At 36.6% G+C, this 19,898-nt stretch overlaps 1 protein-coding gene and 1 pseudogene across 2 annotated transcripts in view; one reads left to right on the plus strand and one right to left on the minus strand.

Moving 5' to 3' along the window:
* The window catches only part of SPOCK1 (SPARC (osteonectin), cwcv and kazal like domains proteoglycan 1), a 528,048-nt gene extending 520,141 nt beyond the window's left edge, over positions 1 to 7,907 (minus strand). The window contains exons 1-2 of one of the 2 annotated variants that reach the window (XM_087955273.1): positions 7,678 to 7,907; positions 6,992 to 7,168 (exon numbers count right to left, since the gene is read on the minus strand). In XM_087955273.1, the coding sequence (XP_087811399.1) occupies positions 6,992 to 7,168 (177 nt within the window). In that variant the 5' untranslated portion in view covers positions 7,678 to 7,907. The remainder of the gene's footprint in view (positions 1 to 6,991; positions 7,169 to 7,677) is intronic. The other variant, XM_087955274.1, reaches the window with a different exon arrangement.
* Positions 7,420 to 10,394, plus strand: LOC148132099 (uncharacterized; annotated as a pseudogene).
* Positions 10,395 to 19,898: the final 9,504 nt, after the last annotated feature.

A 19,898-nucleotide genomic window follows, 5' to 3' on the forward strand; every position in this document is an offset into this window, starting at 1 on the left:
AGTGAATCAGCTTTGCAAAGCTTCATCAAAATCAAATAATCCATGCATATGACAGCACTACAAAATAATAGAATTCTTCTGCAAGTCATGGCTGTTCACAGCATAACAAGCTTAGAAATGTGAGTTATCACTATGCACAGACAAATTATCACTCCGATTTGAACAGGGATTATTTGTGTGCTACCACTGGGGGAAATGCCACTGCAGCTTGTTTTCTTTTTGTAAGAGTATTTATTTGTTAGATTTTTATTTCACTTTTCCACCAAGTGCGCAAGCATACAGGACAGGCTTTTTTTTCTCTCATTATGTCTGCCCAACAGCAATCTTGTCAGGTAGGCTGGACTGTGAGAGTGACAGGCCTAAAAACCCCACTGCATTTTCAATGGCCAGACTCTCCCTGATCCAAGCCTTAATCTCTATACTATACAGAACATAAAAGATGGTTCATCTGCGATGCTCACTATATTCAGACAGCAAGCTAATCAAGATGTGTATATAGATACAATTCCCAAGTATCTGCAAAATAACATTCTACTAAAGTTATCTAAATATAAATTATTATTTTATTAAATATTGAGCACACTCAGAGGCAGAAGGGAAAGGCAGGATTGCACAAAATTCAGTACTGTCACAAAGGACATGAGGAAAATCAGCAAAAAAAAAAAAAAACCTAAGAAGTCACTAACATTACAAAACATCTAGATATTATTACTTTTTTTAAATGAAAAGGGGGATAATAGTAGCTATTGGGATAAATAAAACAGCTTCTTGCTTAGAGAAAATGACATTTTAAATATACAGATTATCAGTCTCTCTACTAGCATATAAACCCTGTTGGATTCTACAGGACTTTCAATACTGTAAAATGTTTTCTCACACTCTTGAACATGCATATGTGACTGGACTGAAATGTGGGAACTCCAAGTTTAATAAACTCACGGACTATCAGAAGATGACCATTAATATGCTGAAGTTATGAACTTGACTGATAATTGTTTGTAAATTTCTCACTGCAATATAACCTTATGGGAGACCAGCTAAATGACAATTAAAGGATTGGTGCACTTTTGCATTACTGGTTGAATCGTCCATTGGGATAAAAAGGAAGCAGACAGTTTGAAAGAGTGACAGAGAGTTGAAGGGTAGCCATGAAAAATGATTGGTATTGATGTAGCACATACAATTTGAATCTGGTCACCAAATGTATCTTCTGTATAAAATAGCATCTTCACTGAAATTTCTGAAATTATGGTATTCCATTGCATAATAATGTATATTTTTTTCTATTTGTAACAAGCTTGATTCCAGCAATTTTCTACTAATTGAAGTATTCCCTGAATATAATTCTGCTTGGCATATTTTGGATTATAGGGGATGCAAAACAATCTTACCCAATTCTCTCTTCTTTTACTATACTACATCGCATCTTCTTGTGGATATACCAACTTTCCAGAGTAGGTTTTTTTTAAAGCAGGAGGGGGGGAGGAAGAGGACTTGCAGAAGGAGATCAAAGCTCCTCTTCTCTTTGATCCATAGTGCAAATGCTCTCTGCTGGATCACCCAAGCTACACAGATGGAAGGAGCCTTTCTGTTTTTACAAAACATATCATCAAATTCTTATGCGTTGAATAAAAGCACTATTCTCTTTGTTTTTAGAGATTGATATGATGGTTTCATCAGCTCCTTCTTTTAGTGGAAAACACTTGTGCAGCTATTTTTCTACAGTGCTTGGAGCTTTCCAGTTCTACTGATTACCTTTTGACTCTGTTGTGACATAGAAAATAGACTTCAAGTACAGAGTGTGGAAGGGTGTTTGTGGCATTAAAGACTCAGTTCAAATCAATTCTCGATTATGAAACTCACTGAGTGTCTTTGGGTCAGCTACTTACTCTCAGCCCAATCACTCACTCTTTTTAAGAAAAAGAAAAGAAAGGGGGGAATCCTATGAACAGTATATTGACCTCTTAGAAGAAAGTTGGACATAAATATAACCCTACAAAAACTTATTTATATTTTGTATTTCTAAATCACCCATCCAAAGGTGGTATTCAGTGGGTTCTGACCAGTTCTGGAGAACCTGTAGTGGAAATTTTGAGAAGTTCAGAGAACAGGCAAATACCACCTCTGACTGGAGATTTTACAGTATCCTTCCCCTGCCACGCCCACCAAGCCACGCCCACAGAAGCGGTAGTAAAAAATTTAAATCCCACCACTGTACCCATCTCCCTCAAAGACTGTGGCTGGTCTGAGTAGGATACAGATTCTCATAGTGTAAAACTTTTGTCTTCATTCTACTCGATTCTTCTAAAGATTCAGCTAAATTCTAAAGATTCAGCTAAAGTCAAGGTAATTGGGAAATTCTAAAGATTCAGCTAAAGTCAAGGTAATTGGGAAATAGATGGGATAACTTTATTAAATAAAGAGGGCTCTGCCACTATGTTCCAGTCATTTTTCTTTTGAGCAGTACACTTTTCCCTTTGCAAACTATTTCCCTATTTCTCCATGTTTGTTTAAAATGGATCGATCAGAGATTCCCCCCACCCGCACTATGAACACAAAGCAAGGCAATGTTGAGGATTGGCTGGAAACTAGCTTTTTAGTTTCCTTTTGTTTATGAGAGAACATTGATCAATTCATGGGGAGCACTGTTAACTGCAAAAATGGCAACAATAAGGACCCTGGCAGGGTACTTCTGAGGTTTGATGGGATAGAAACAATGGCTGTGTTGAGGCAGCCTGTTGCTAAAGTAAGATACTAAATAAAGCTCCAACTTCCTTCATACAAGTAACTGACACACATGAGAGGTGAGATCCAGGATGGCTAGAAGTGGGATTCCACCAGTATAACAACCAGTTCGGTGATTGCACGCTTTGTGTGCACGTTCCACATTTTAAAAAGCTCTAACACTTACCTTCTGCTGCAGTCCCTATGAATAAAACAGCTGAGGCACGACAAACCACTCTGTGGCACAAATGAGCTGTGCTCTAACAAAAGGAAATAAAGCACAGGAAAAAGCAGGCGCGGGCGGGTGGGTGGGCCCATATGCTCGTTGCAGTGAACTGGTTCTCTGCCAGCTGATCTTCAGAGCAAGGGGTTCGCCTGAACTGGTCCAAACTGGTAGAATCCCACCCCTGAGGATGGCCCATGGTCATGGACTTCCACATACCAAAAGCAACAACATCTGCAATAGGATATAGTGGTGAATGGAAGACACTACAATGAATCAAAGCCCTTTGTATATGGGTTGGATACTGCAGCCCCCTTTTTGTTCAATAGTGGATGGCTCTGGATGAAACATATGCTTTTAGCAACATGGTCTCATTTTGCTTTATAATTTTTCAAAAAGAATAGTCTGACCCCTGGATCAGGATTTCAATGTCAAGAGGCAATTTTCCATTTACCTCTATCCATCTTTAAAGGCTTATCTCTTCTATGTAAAGGGTGAGCTTGCAGATTTTATTTGTAAAATTCACCAAAAGCCAAAGTATTTCTTTTTTGTTCAACATTATACATATTTCAACTTATAAAAAAGCTGGATTATTGGAACTCACTCCAGAGGTCTAAACTCTTAAACTATTTCCATTAAGACACAGGAAAGTCACAGCAAAAGGCTACAGCTTTTTACAAGTATTGGAATAGCTGTGTAATGGTGACTTCCAATAGGAAGTCATATTCCACTGAGACCAGGAGAATGGTTGTTTCCTTGTCATGTGGCACTACCTTATTTCAAAAAGTTAAGTAAAATCAGATCTACTTTACAATTGGAGAGCAGAACATTGTGAAATCCAAGGAAGAAAAACTAATCTCAAAAAATATTATGAAAGCAATGAAAAACTACACTTGTTCATCAGGAGTGACTTTCACTTAATGAGACTTTAAGTTTTAATATCAATGATGATTGACATGATTAAATGAAAACACACAAGTGTGATGGAATATCAGGAGAATGTGGAGCTAATAAAAAAAGATACCTCAGACTTGGGAAAGAAGGAAGCATGAGAAAAAAAACTCTAAACAATTCTATCTATTGGATTAGGTGCAAATTGAAATAGGGAGTAGCTTTGACAAGCTTTCAAGATTCTGTTACAGCACCCCAACCATACTCAAGTATTTTCCAAGACACTTACAGGTCCTGTATCTTTTGCCTCAAAGGGCTGACTGCAGCTTAGCCAAAAGTTCTGTTAATCCTAAAACAAATGGGACTGTTCCCATCTTGGTTTGCCTTGTATCCTTGATAAATTTCATGTTAAAATAAAAATATCGGTAGTCCTCAACTTATGCACACAATTGGACCTGAATTTCTGCTACTAAGCAAAGTGATTGTTAAGTGAGTCATGTGCAATTTTACATCATTTTTGCCATGATTGTTAAATAAAACCCTGTAGTTAAGTGAATCAAATGGTCATTAAATGAATCCAGCTTCCTCCACTGACTTTGCTTGTCAGAAGCCAGCTAGGAAGGTTGCAAATGACGATCACATGACCCCAAGATGCTGTATGTCACTTGCCAAATGGCCACATTTTGATCACATATGTGACTGTGAGGATGATAGAACAGTCATATGTGTAATAACCACTTGTAAGTCACTTTTTGTAGTGCCATTGTAACAGTCACCAAATGAATCATTGTAAGTCAAGAACACTTGTATTCATAAGAACATGTGCAAGCTCAAATTTTCCATGTCATTCTATTGTTGAGATAAAATGACCTTTATAACAATGGGATCAATGTTGTAAGAATATTTGGTACATAAACCCCAGTGAAATGGGGTTGCTCAAACTATTGTTCATTTTAACTGGCCAGAAGTCATTACTTTTTTCAGGAGATAATGTATCTGCTATTCTTTCCAATCCCAAAAGAAAAATTGCTTCTGCAACCACAAGAAAAATATACCCAGCTTTGCCAGTGTGCTGTACCATTATAGAAGAATCAGTTGAGATTATGGTTAACAGTAAGCACTGTTCAGAATATTAGCGTATTCTTCATATACATAATAGTGGATTATTTCTCATAAACTGTGTACACCATTTTACTGAAAGAAATAGAGTGGCTTATACTACACCCGTTTTTAAATATGCTTTGAAAAAGCATCTTTCCTTGGTACCATTTCAGACAGGCAATCTATACCACTGCAATCTGGAAGCCTCTCTCCCAAATTTATAGTGTCTGGTTGGTTTACACAGATGGCAAAGCAGGCTTATGAAACAATCTCAGAATCTTTATTTTACAACCTCATGCAGGTTTACTTTTTGGTTTGGAACTGGAAAGATACAGAAGGATTTGCAAACTAGAAGAAAACTGAAACTGTTTCTTAGTGTTATTCTGGATACAGATAAGCATTCATGAACCGATACATTATGAATTGATTACTGAAAAATAATATAGTAGTGGCAAGTTTGATTTACTCCTTCCCCACATTTACCTCAACATACTTTTACATGTCTAGATCCTGATAAAAGGTTAAAAAGATTGAAATACGTTGAACCAACCCCTGAATTTATCTTTTGTCTATATTTGTTTTTCAGGTTATTTTATTTATTTATGACTAAGTAATCGTGGGCTAAATATAATTGTATCATTGAAAACTTCTATATGAGATTTGATCAATGACTCCTTTGTAACTTTCAAAAATAATGTTTCTGGCAAAAATATATCTCTATATTGTTTTAAAACTTCTTTCAATGTCATCACTTTGTCACATAGTAGACATTTGATTATATGTTTCAACTTAATACAGTTATTCAAAGCATATAATCACTTTCTACAGTATCTCTAAATTCAATTTTGCCCAAAGATTAAAGCTGCAATTTATACTTCATGTACTTTACAAAAAGAATATTCATGTCTGACTTTATGGACTGCACTTGATACTTTTATCCCTAATACGCTCTGAAATTTATCATACATTTAATATATACCCAAACTGAAAAAATATGACCAAGGGAAATTGAATTATAGCTGAATTCAATTGGAAAATAATATGGCAATTTACAGAAATTTAAAAGTAGAACTAGAAAAGTTGACTCCATTTTAATATTTTGACTGGGCCTCCGTATAAAATCTTGTATGATACAGAGAAGTAGAACCTAACTATTGCAATCCTACCCAATCCTTATCAGAACACTCTGTGGTGAACAAGTTAGTTCAACTACTATTCTGTGGTTCATCTGACAAACCATCTCACCTATAATAGATACATAGCAATACAGACTTGACTCTTCTAGGGAATTATAAGTGGTTAAGATCAAACTGTTGTTAACGGATAGTCAATACAAACAAAAAATGTCCTATTTCATTCTCTTCCCAGTCTGATGAATAACACAGGTCTCTCATTTTCCCTAAAGTTCCACTTAGAATATCTTTTGCTGCCCTGCCACAAAATGATATGCTGTGTCACACATAATCTATATGTGTGACACAGATATATTTTAAAATGTTCGTGAATTATGATCATACTTATTTTGAAATAAATATATTTCAAATGTGTGTGTGTGTGTGAGAGAGAGAAAATTTGAACCCTTTCACAACTGCCTGGAACAGCATGCTTCTGTCTCCCTACCACCACCTACAGCAATAGAAAGCTTCACCAAGATGGGGGTTCTGTTAGTAAATAGTTCTGTATGTGGCTGGCAGGATTTCACAGTGATTAATTTTGCAAACCAGCAAAGTTCCTCGAAGTCTTAAACAAAAATGGAAGACCAAGAAAACTAATCACTTATCCGAAAGCATACCATAGCGTGCACACTTCTCTGTGTGTGAATGCACACACAAACACACACACACACACACACACACACAAAGTAAATAAATAAATAAAACCCAGGGGATTTTTAAAGGACAGTCGGCCTCCTTCCAACCCTACAGTGACAGCCACAACAGATGTAGCCATGTCCTCTCCCACAAAGAGTCCCTTGCAGCAAAAAAAATAAATCCCAGGATACGTTTTGGCCAAAGCACACACTGTACCTATAGGTACAGGAATATAACTTACATCTCTGAATTTGTTCCAGTATTTATCTTTGTCATATTGGGAAACGGTGCTCAGCCATTTGTCATTGTCCAAAAAATTGCCATTGTTGCTGCTGCTGCTCCTACGAAGGGTGATCTCTGGATGCCTGCCCTCTGCTTGCAGAAAACACCAAAGCGCTACGGCTAATATCCTGTACATCTGGCAAAAGAGGAAGAAAGCAGGCTGAGTGGAAGGATGCGGAGAAGGGAAGGCGACTATCTCACCCCACCACCACCCCGGGCTCGGTCAGCCCCTTAAAAAGCAAAACCAAACAAACAAGTGTTCAAACACGCAGCGGGGAGAGCAACCATAGGAGGGACAACGTGGGCTCCTCAAGTATGTTGGGCAACGGAGCTGTCTCTCTCACAGCAGCCCACGCCGTTGCGCAGAGCGCCGAGGGCCACCGAGCGATGGGAACCAAGCTGACAAGCAAGCGGCAGTCGCCGAGAGGCCACCGGCGGTTGGGTTCTCGGCAAAGTTTGAGGCGACCAGGTGGGAATTCCTCCTCCCGATCCCGCCCTGTCCGCCCCCTCCGGGCCAAAAGCTCGGAGCAGTCGCCCCTCCGCCAAGTGTGAGAACGTGACCAAAGCGGGCGGGCGCGCCATGCCCCATCCGCCGGCCGAAGCCACCTGCAAGTTTTCCAGCCGGGATGCTCTAGTTCTACTCACCTTCAGTCGAAATGCTTCGCCGTCCGGGGCTGCGTCGCTCTTTCCGGCCGCTTCGGGATAACAGAGTCACCCCTTACCCCTCCTCCCCCTTTCCTCTCCGGCTCGGCTCGGAGTAAAAAAAATAAAATAAAATAAAACACCGGGAAGCCCGCTCAGAAGCTTCGTCCAGCTGCTTTGTGCGTGCTTGCCGAAGTGTTGGGCTTGGGTTATGTGTGTGTGTGTGTGTGTGTGCGAGCGCGAGTTTCCGACGAGCTCGGCACTAAGCGACGAAATCTGGCGCCACTTAGTGACCGAGTTACGGCACTGCAGGTGCTGGAGCTGGCTCTTTGCCCGGCTCTTTCTGGGACTGGCTGGCTCTCCCTTTGGAGGGCAGTCCTTTTTGGAGCTCCTGGGAGCGTTTGGCCTGGAATGATGTGCTTTTCATCCTCCGGTCGGGTTCAAGGATCCTCCGGTCGGATTCAAGGATTCCCGAAGCCCTGGCTTGATTATACTGTTGCTTTATTGAATAGGTTGCAGTTCACTGCGTTCCTGTGCTGCGTTATAAACCATCCTTTGCAAAGCGCAATAGCTGGTTTTGTACACAAAAATAAATGTTTGAGCAAAGTGTATAACATTCAGGTCATACTATAGTATTGCTTAAATGGAATCTATATATCAATTTTAGGTATCTGTTAGAAGCCCTTATGATGTCATAAAATGATACAGTGATACAATTAGGCATTTGCATGATTCATAGCATCTAACAGAAGTAGATACTATACTTACTATATAAGTGGATAAGTAGTATGTAGTAACTACTTAGATGATATACTATCTATACTGTATACATCATTTGCTTGATTATGGCATCTGGGCTATTTTCCCACTCCTCCATGGATGCTCATGCTACCAATTATTTTATTTATTTATTTATTTATTTATTTTATTTGATTTGCCAATTGTTTACAAGATAATAAGTATAAATGTATACATAGTTGTGAATACATGAAATGGTTACATATAAGAAAAATAAAAGAATAAGAGAAACAATAGGACAGGGACGGTAGGCACGTTGGTGCGCTTATGCACGCCCCCTAAATAGCAGATATATAGATAGATCCTCTATCTAGGATCGAACTCACAGCCTCCTGATTGTGAGGCGAGAGCTCTGCCTCTAGGCCACTGAACCACAATTATGTTTCAGGATGGATTCACATATTCCGTAACGTGACTAATTCAATTTTGATTTTGTGCAGTGTTTGAGCTCTACAATCTATTATGGCTCGGACTTGCAAATGAAGCAAAGCTTGCTCCACAGAGCTTGTTCCACAAAACACAATAAAACTTATTGGCTTAGAGTATATGAATTCAGCCAATATAAAGTCCTATTTGGAATACTTCTGATTGCAATAAAGCACCATGTGATTTATTTTGTGACTATAGCCTTTAACTGAGAGTTAACTGTCAAAACTGGGGATAAAAAACACATCTGGCAAAATTCTTTAATAAAAAAATAATGAATCACCTTGCTGTATTTACATTTGTTTACATGTGTTTATATTACCACCCAGTCCACTGAGTTCAGCAGTTACTTATATGCAGATGTGATTTCTCTATAGCAGATGTCCCCAATTTGATGATCTTCAGAAATGTTGGAGTTCAACTTTCATAAGTCACAACTGCCATGACTGACATTAAAAATGTGACATTATAAGGACCCTGTTACTTGGCTTTATTATTAGCTAATTAATCATGACAGCTGCTCTTTGTACTTATTTATTTTGTGAATCTTTTAAATGTTTTTTAAATTGTTTTAATTTAAAATAATTGTTTTATCATTTTAGATTTGTACCTCAGAGTTACTTGGTTGAGTTGGATGACTATAGAAATTGAATGAATGAATGAATGAATGAAAATTGCCTATTCCAGGTCCCTGAAAAGGTGGGCAAAAATTCAGTCTAAATATCTGGCTGATTATGTGAATCATCATCATCATCATCATCATCATCACCACCACCATTGGTCAGCTGCAGAAGGTCACCTTAGTGGTTATGGCTGACTAACAGAACACTGAAGAAAGAGACAGAAGACCTGATTCTTGCGGCCCAAGAACAAGCCATCAGAACAAATGTAATCAAAGCCAGAATAGAAAAATCTGCTGATGACCCCAAATGCAGACTCTGCAAAGAAGCGGATGAAACCATCGATCACATACTGAGCTGTTGTAAGACAATCGCTCAGACTGACTACAAATAACGTCACAACAAGTCACTCAGATAGTCCACTGGAATTTGTGTCACAACTACCAACTGCCTGTAACAAAGAACTTGTGGGATCATAAGCCTGAAAAAGTGGTTGAAAATGAGCATGCAAAATTACTGTGGAACTTCTGAATACAGACTGATAAAGTTTTGGAACACAACACCCTGGATATCACGATTGTGGAGAAGAAAAATGTGTGGATCGTCAACATTACCATACCTGGTGACAGCAGAATCAACGAGAAACAACTTGAAAAAATCACCAGATATCAGGACTTGAGAATTGAACTGCAGAGACTCTGGCATAAACCAGTACAGGTGGTTCCAGTGGTACTCGGCACACTAGGTGCTGTGCCTAAAGACCTAGGCATGCACTTAAAAACAATTGCCACTGACAAAATCATCATTGGTCAGCTGCAGAAGGCCACCTTACTGGGATCTGCTCTCATAATCCGCCGATACATCACGCAGTGCTAAACACCTGGGAAGTGTTGACTATCACTATGATTTGCGCTCTGTTGTTTTTTGTGAATAATTAATAATAATAATAATAATAATAATAATAATAATAATAATAATAATAATAAAGCATGAACAAGTTAAAATGTGTTTAATCCAACTTTGGGTAATAACCAAAGAATTAGAAAATAGCTGAAGAGAAATTTGAATAGTGGAAACATCAAAACCATCAATATCTGGGCCATGCCTGTGATATAATACTGTATGACCAACCATAATAATAGTAATACCTTACACTGTGTCATGAACTGTAAGTATTTAAATATATTGATTGTGTAACATTTTGGATTTGATTCAAAAACGTACTTCAAAGAAATTAGTGCTTTAAAGAGCTGCAGAAAAGTTCTTTGTTTCTGCTCCCATACACCTTTTTCATACTGAAGATGACTGTTTTAAAGGTTGGTGTAGTTATATCTTATGTTGAGAATAACTCAACGCAAGGTATCCTCTGAAATATCCTCCAGTTCTAAATAATATGAGTATAGCATAATTCTAAGATTGAGTAGCAACTTCTCTACAAGAACTTTAATTTCAGAATCAAGATTGTTGCCTGCGTGATTCATTATTTGATTATTTGCAGTGCTGAGCGTTCTGTGCACTTTATAGTATTTTCCATGCTGAATGCATGTCAAAAAATTATAAAAAATTGATTGAAAGGTAGCTTCACTTTAGTATTTTGGTCCTTTTACTTAATGTTATTGTACACACAGAACTATATTAGTCCAAAATTTCTTTCTTTACTTTTAGTGTAAATGCCAAAGGTCTATTTCATTCAGAGATAAAAAAAAAATTAAAACTTTTTAAAAGGTACTCTAGTACATCTTCAGTGTAGTGATAACTATAAGATTATGCTGCTGTTACATCTGTATTGTCCAAAAAAACTTTTCAGTTGTTTACTCCAGATATTGTAATGGGGATAATGTTTGCAGAAGGCAGGTTTTTTGCGTATTTTTGTTTACCCAATTATGACATAATTCCATATTTCAAATACTACTAATCCCTTTTGATCCTACTCAGCCTCAGATCTAAATGTAATCTTTGACAGAGATTCACATACTTCAGCAGCTGCAGAACATCACAGCTATTTATCATTCACAGTAGTACTAAAACATTTTTGCCTGTAAAAAGAATGGATTTATTTCCAACAACTGTGTCTAACTCCAGTGCTAAGATTTGAGCAGAGTAAGATCATCTGATGTACTGTGTAAGAAAGTTTCATTATTAAACCAATAGAGCTCCTAGAAATGTTTGGCTTCCTCTGTCCCTGTGGATTCTGTTGAATATATTGTCAGCAGAATGAATGGCCCAGCAAAGATCTCGGTATTATTGAGAATCTTTTTGAGGGGCAAAAAATATGGGATTGCTTCAACAAGTGGCAAATTTTAAGACTGCAGTATGGTAATGACCAAAGTTGCTTCTTGGTAGATTCAAGATATTCACTTGCTTGGTTTTAGATTAACAACATTCATATTTACAGGTGAAGCTTCCCTAGGCAGTTGACATTTTTCTGATAACTGTTTATAAGGGGAGGAAAAATAGAACAGCAAAATTTACATACATTAAAGACAACAAAAAATGATCACTGATTTTATGGAGTCAAAAGTTCATGCTTTCTCATTAGTTATATGTATTAACAGTTTATGTAGTATGATTTGAATTTGTTAATCTATTGATGAAAAAGTTAAATAATATACTCAGTTATAATACTACATATGACCACAAAGTCACAGATTGTCAGTCATGGACACCAAACATCTTTCCCTGTTGAAAGCAACTTTATCCATCACCTTTATCCACTAGGCACCTGGCTTTTACAAATGTTCCCATTTTTTCTTCTGACCAGCATTGCTGAAGATGATATCTGAATCTTAAATTTGGTAAGATCAAAAACATTCTCTTGTCTCCTTTGTACAATGGTGTAGCCAGGGGTTGAGTCTTGGACTGAAGTCCAATTTGCAGGAGCCCAGAATTGTCAGAGTATCATCCAGGGCCCAGTGATAAATCTTCCTCTAGAAACTGAAACCTGTATTCAGTAGTAGCAGCAGAGTTAAGCGCTTGGCCTAAATAAGTTGCTTTTATTGCCAAACCAATAAAATAATAGTAACAAAGATCGGCTACTAAAGAAAGAAGCACAATCAAGCTTATTTATAAAACCCCAAGGTTTTAAAGCAGGGATCTTCATGCTCTTCAATTCATTAGCTTCTTCATGGTGTTTCAGAATGAGCCCTAAATATTTGTATATACAAATAATTTAAAAGATATAGTACAAATAGTAATTGACTATTTGAATAGGCTCATTGTCTCTTGAGGGTCACCACTTTGGAAAACCCTGATTTAAATTATGTGATGACAGTGTGAACAAGTCAGATGTTTACATGTGAGTTGACCCTGAACAAAGTTGGCACGACTTTTCAATACCACATTTTCCTATTTTGATACATGTTTTGTTTGTAAATGTGATTGCATATTCCTATCTAATCATTATTACTTTAAAGGGGGCTTTTTCCCCCAAGTAAATGGGCATAAAGCATCAGGCGAAAAGCAAAATTTTGTTTTAGCTTTATGATCTTTATGGTGCTGTGATTTAACTGAGTTTAAAATGTTAAATTGTATAGGTTCAAGAGTAATATACCACACCACATTGGCATGCAATACTGTGCATGATTTGTATTCTCTCTCTCTCTCTCTCTCTCTCTCTCTCTCTCTCTCTCTGTGTGTGTGTGTGTGTGTTCAATAAAGTCTCTAGAGTATGTGTGTGTGTGTTCAATAGTCTCTAGAGTAATGCATATTCTACATGTATCCTTCTGTTATATTTTATCTGAATCCTACCCTGCTCTAAGTGTATTCTCCCATTACTTGCTGATTAGCAAAAAATGGGGGAAAGAGTGGGGAAGGTGAACAAGGGGAAAGAAAGCTGAAGAATACAGATTAAAGCATCAACTGGAACCATTAAGAACTGATATATGCAAACAAACTCAACCTCTCTATTTCATGATTTAATGACAGATATGAGTAAACAAGGGCTTTATTTCCTGGAGAAGAAAATGGGCACATAAAAAAAAGGAAGGTCTGAAGCCCAAACAAATGTGAAATCCTATTGTGAAAATCAGCATAGATACCATGACCTGTGTAGGCTATAAAAGATGCAAGCCTGGTGCTGGAAAAACTTGAGTTTTCTCCCACAAAGAATTATTTGAAATCTTCCGATTCTCTTTCATCCATTTGACCAGTAGAGAAGGAGGGCATTTTCTCTTTATCTCTTTCTGTCTTCTTTTCTACATTTTGGGCATGTGCATTCTATATGGGAATGTGGATGTGTCCAAGCTTGCAGAATAGGTTTTAATGAAGTGGTTATGAAAGGATTGATTGTGCTCATGGCTTGTTTGGGAACTTCTGCTGTCTGTTCTCAGATACTCAAAAAAAGATTTCTAGAAGCTTTGTAACAGCATCAGAACTGGCAAACAGCATGCTTGCTCCCCATCCCCCCTCCAAAAATAATAATATGAAAATATACATATGTCATGGATTGGTGCAGACAGAGAGGGAAAAGTTATTAGGTACATAACTGAAGACTGTATCTTCCCTCCCAGCTAAAAAAAAACTATAATTAAGTCCCAAGATATAAAATTATGTAGCAGAACTGGTGCCTCTATCCTAAAGCACTCATTTCTGAAAAACAATTTTGTGCAAAGAAGCAAGAAGCTGTCTTTCTTTCTTTCCATTTCTTTCCTTCTTTCTTTCTTTCTTTCTTTCTTTCTTTCTTTCTTTCTTTCTTTCTTTCTTTCTTTCTTTCTTTCTTTTTCTTTCTTTCTTTCTTTCTTTCTTTCTTTCTTTCTTTCTTTCTTTCTTTTTCTTTCTTTCTTTCTTTCTTTCTTTCTTTCTTTCTTTTTATGTCTTTCTTTCTTCATTAAAACAGAATGCAAAGTATTTCAAAAACCAATTAGTTCAGAGATTATCCTAACACTTTTTCTTCATTAGTAAGAAGAACAAAGATTACTACTAGCTGGGATAACAGACCTGGCATGTTGTGTCACTCAGCCAAACCAAGAAAGCCACACAATAGGTCAAATAAGCCCATTTTTTATCTATGTTTCTTCAGATAGAATATCTGGTGTGTTGTTGTTTTTTTAAATATAAAAGAAGTGGATAGGATGGTTACCAGAAAGACAATTCAACTCACACATTTCCTTTACCTCCTCTGTTGGCCATTTCCCAAGGCTGGTTAGGAGGCATTTTTCAAAAAGTCTTCCCTGAATGTTTAGTTTATTTCTAATTGACTTTTGCACAGCATTTTGAAGGAACCAGGAAAGAGAAATCTGCTTAACAAAACTCTAATCTCCCACAATTTCAGCAACCTGCTTGAAATCTAAATTTTAGCTAAAAGCAATTTACATGGAACAGTTATTGTAAAAGAAAATAGTAGGAATAAAAACAGGAAATAAAAGAATTTCTAAAGCATCACCATTCATTCAGCAAGAATCCTTGAAATGAGGATGTAATTGAACTCCAAAAACCCCAAGTGTAATTCACCAAGCTGTTCTGTTGAGCTCTTCTGGATACTGAATGGACTGGTATATATTTGTCTCAGGTAGGACATTCTGTATTAATTTGAGGGGTTCTATTACTGAAGGAAAGAAAAAAAGGAACAAATTTAATTGAAAGGAGATTGTAAAAGTACTGTAGAGAAGGCATTCAAATACTCAGCTGCAGTTTCATCTACTGCTCCTTTTGTATCTTTTCCATTTCAGAGAATAAGTGGATACAGATTTCTATTTAAAAGCAGGGTTTTTTTTCCTTCACTAGTAGAAGGGCTTCAGAAATAAACGTAAATGAAGATCTGGCTCGCTGGATACTGGAACATGTATGTTCCCATTCAGAATACTCACAAGATCATATTTAACAAACTGACTATAGCCTGTTCTTTTTCGGCATTCCTTAGATTTCTAAGGCTGTTGCTGTGGCATTCTTAGCTCTGCCATAGAATAATGAGGAACACTTCATTTATCCACTGGAAATGATTTTCTGCTTAGAAAAACATTCTTTAGCCAGTCTTCCACATTTCACTGAATGGCAATTCTTTCCTTATCTTTCTTTTGCTCTGAGGCAAGAAGAGCATGTTAAGCAAAGAAACAGACAGTGAGTATGACCTGAACTCTTAATTCACAGTTTCCATGTTATTAAGGCCAGCCTTCTTCCAACTCCACAGAGCTGTGCAAGGATATTTTACAACCAAAAGTCTTGATGAACGCTGTCCCCACCTGCTCTATTTTACATAACTAAAACAAAACAAAATTAAATAAAAATGGGTACTCACCACAAGGAATTAATGTACAGGTAAAACAGAGCAGCACAAACTGTATTTCATATGTTTCAGATTTTCTTCTTACTGAGCAGTTACTGAAATTGCATAATCCCAATGCCAGGTGGGAAAAATCCTATTGACTTTAAAAGGAGCAGCAAAATAGGACTCAACAAAATTAGCAGATTCTGCAAGCAGTTCATTAGTCTTAATGAATTATAATCTGAGTGTTTTTAAAAAGTCAATTTAAGATTTTATTACAGCTGTCAAGCTTAAAGTTAACACAGGTGCAGGGTAGATAAATTACTTTGGGAGGGGGTGCTAGAATTGAAAAATCAAATTCAAAGTCTTATATATTCATGTAATTTCTTCTCCTTCTCAGGATTCTTTTGCTTTGCTATGCTCACAATATTCATATTGTTCCCAAAATGTTGAAATGTGATGCAGACCTAAATCCCACTAGTTATTATAGAATTACAATAGTATTTATCCTGTTTTTTTAATACTAATCAGTGACTGGAAGGAAGGAAACATTTTTAAAATTTTTAAAAGTTTATTAGCTTGTCAGAATATAAAATACAAAGAAAATAAAAATAATGGGAAACTAGGGATAGAAAAAGGGAAAAGGAGAAAGTATGTGATAGAAGGGGAAAAAGAGAAAAAAGGCATTGACTCCTGATTCTTTTTAGCACAGTAGAAAATAATATCATAGCTTCAATCTTTTTTACTTTTACTTATGACTAACATATGCTAGTCATTTCTATATCAACAAACCTATCTAATCAGCAAAATCAAAATCAAAATTTTATCTTTTTTCCATCACAAACATAAAATCCAGAAGTGGTTTCCAAATAGAAACAAAATTAGATATGTTCTTTTCTTTGACTAAAGCAATCAATTTAACCATCTCTACTTTTTTTACAGACAGCAATTTCAAGTGGGCATTGTTTTCTAATGACTAAAGTACTGTCGTGCTTTTGTCTGACATTATTATATGAAAGCACTTCAAACCAGTATTCTAAAATTAGTTTACTCAGATGCAATTTAGCTGGCATAGATATCTTATTGAAGACAACACTGATGCGCATTAGAACAAGATATCTGTCTATGGCAGCAGGCACAAGTAATGAGACAGAAGGGATTGTTGCGATCTGCATTCCAGAATCTGAAGTCTAGATCATATATTCAAAAGAAAGAGACTTCAGTCTAAACCTAAAAGTGGACAATTTCAACCCACAAGGATCAATGGGACTATCTAATACTGTTGTTGCTGCTATTATTATTCATAGTAGTATTAAAGTAGTACTTAATTATTCCCATATAATAAATGTTTGGGAGTCAAGTGGTTGAAAAGTTTGGGAACCTTGTTTTAAACAGGCATTGCATTGTCATTCAATATTTTGTTTGTATTCTCTCACTACATTCCTAACTATCCTTTTAAGTACATAGCAATATTGTTTCTCTGATCTCTTTCATTCAGAATGTTGTCATCCAGAGTTGCTTGACGGTGAGATAGACGGCATAACAATGTAATAAATAAATAAAATAAAATATTCAATATTCTTTTCCAAAACTCATTTTAGTATGCGATTTTCACCAAACTATGGATAGCTAGTTTCATACTGTATATAGCTGCATCAATCTAGGTCAGAGGTTCCCAAACTTGGCAACTTTAAGACTTGTGGACTTCAACTCCCAAAATCCTCCAGCCAGCTATGCTCCAGCATATTCTCCAGCATAGCTGGCTGGAGAATTCTGTGAGTTGAAGTCCACAAGTCTTAAAGTTGCCAAGTTTGGGGACCCCTGATCTAGATAATATCTAAATGTGCTTTTCCAAGAGGCAACTCAACTTTCTGTTGTTTTTTTCCTTTGAAGGTGTTTCGCTTTTCATCCAAGAAGCTTCTTCAGCTCTAGGAAATACAAATTCATACTTTTTAAACTACACTGAATATTTTTCTCTTTATTAAAACTAAACTTTCCTTTTTTTCTGCATATATTCCAGGTCCAATTCAAAGTGTTGGATAAGATTTTATAACCCTATATGCACGGGGCCAGTATGGAACCATTTTCACCCCAACCCATTTGCCCATTCCACAGAGCTCAGGTAGGGAAATTATATTGTGGATCCCATTGGTTAAAGAATTCTGAATGGTAAGGTCCAGGAAGAGAAACTTTGTTGCTGCTGCCCCCACCCTATTGAACCCAGAGGTAAGGCAGGCCCCACTTTCTTGGCTTTTTGGAAAAGTGTGAAAACATAGCTTTGTGATCTTGCTCGGGCCTCTTAGAGGAACATGCAGCCATTGGGCTGGTTAGTACCCTGAAAGCTTTCCCCTTGCCTTTTAACACTGATTTTTAATTCATCCTCGGCTTTGTAAATTTTAAATTTTATATACTGTTTTTGTATTTTAATATTTTATTTGTACACTACCCAGAGTCCTTCTGTGAGAGAGATGGGTAGTTTTAAAATATGATAAATCAATAAAATAAAAATTCATTAATTCCACTCCAGAAGTCCAGTTCACTTTCACCCACATCTATTATCGGCTTTCTTTTTCCCTTAGTTTCACAGTCACATGCTAGCTATTTTTTTTCCTTTTCATATCATATCAATAGGGCACCTATATGTCCTAGTCTTCATGGTTATCAAATATGGTTCATAGATACTGCTTTCCATGGTTTTCAATCCTTCAATTTTCAATCCTTCAGTTGACAAGTGCACTCCTTTTTTGGATTAGATAAAAAGGTATAGCCTTTGTTAGAGAGCCATTTCAATATATTAGTTAAGGTAACAGATAGAAAAAGGGAGATCCTGAGTTCTAGAACTTCCTTAGACACAAAGTCAGCTGAGTGACCTTGGGTCAGTCATATCCCTTTAGTCTAGGAAAGGGATGTCAAACTTGCAGTCCGTGGCCCAGATGCATCAAGGACTGACCATGCCCCCCCTCCGGTTTAGCGAAGGGGGAAAGTCGCAATATGTCACATGATGACAGTGTGATCCCACGAGTTTGACACCCCTGGTCTAGGAAGAAACAACGGCAAACCACTTCTAAAACAACAGCCAAGAAACTTTCAGGGACACCAAAAAAGAGGCCATGTTACTACTCTTAATTGTATATGTCCCATCTGCAGCATCCCACATTAAGTATAAGATTGCTGCTAATCAGTTTGGGCTCATTGTGATCAGTAGCTACCAATGCAAAGAAAGATTGGTTTTCTCATGCTATTTTATTCAAGATAAGATCTCTACTTTGTAAAACACCAACCTTGCAAGGCAATATGCAGTATACTGACATACTCTCAGGCTGGTGCTGTCTGTTGATATTTAATAAATCTGATCTCATATTTCAAATATTCAACTATTTGAATAATACATTCATTAACCTGTTCCTAACACACAAAATGTAGATTTTTATTTTCTGATTTAAAAATTATAATACTTGAACTAGTTTCTTACATACTAAACTGATAAGCCTATTCTTAATTGCTATACATTTTAATTTTCTCATGTAAAATATAATATTTAAACTACCTTCGGATAAACTAAATTGCTTTTTTATTTTACACTATTGTAAATGTGATTTGGATAATATTCAGTCTATTATATATGCAAACAGATTTTTACACTATTGTAAAAATTTGATTTGGATAATATTCGGTCTGTTATATATGCAAACAGATGTTTCTTAATCATCATTACATAGGGACAATCTTTTTTTTTTTTTGCCATTTTCTGATTTCCAATTATAATTATGGGAAATATATGTAAGACAGTTATTAGCTATAGTTTTATCAAAATAATGTTCATTAACTGTTATCCAATATATTTAAGGCATGGAGTTAACCATGATAGTTTCATTGTTCATTCTGTGTGTATATATTACACATAATTTCTTGTTTATCGAAGTAATTGTCCTAAAGCTATTCTCAGTGCCAGAAGATATTAATATACCAAGATAAAGGATAATAATTATGTTGCAGTGCTTATTATACTGGATTATTATGTAAAGACTTTTGCCCAGACTACAGTTCCCCATGATCCAGATCATCCATGCATTTCTTCCCCTCCAGATGAAGTCATTAAAGAGAAGATAAGTCAATAGCATCCTCTCCACATTTGTTTTAAAGACATCTCTTGCAGAGATTTTGGATATTGCTAAATGGAA

The sequence above is a fragment of the Notechis scutatus genome, chromosome 2 (genome assembly GCF_049901735.1).
Source record: "Notechis scutatus isolate UNSWTSFEM ecotype Mainland chromosome 2, rNotScu1.2, whole genome shotgun sequence".
NCBI lineage: Eukaryota > Metazoa > Chordata > Lepidosauria > Squamata > Elapidae > Notechis > Notechis scutatus.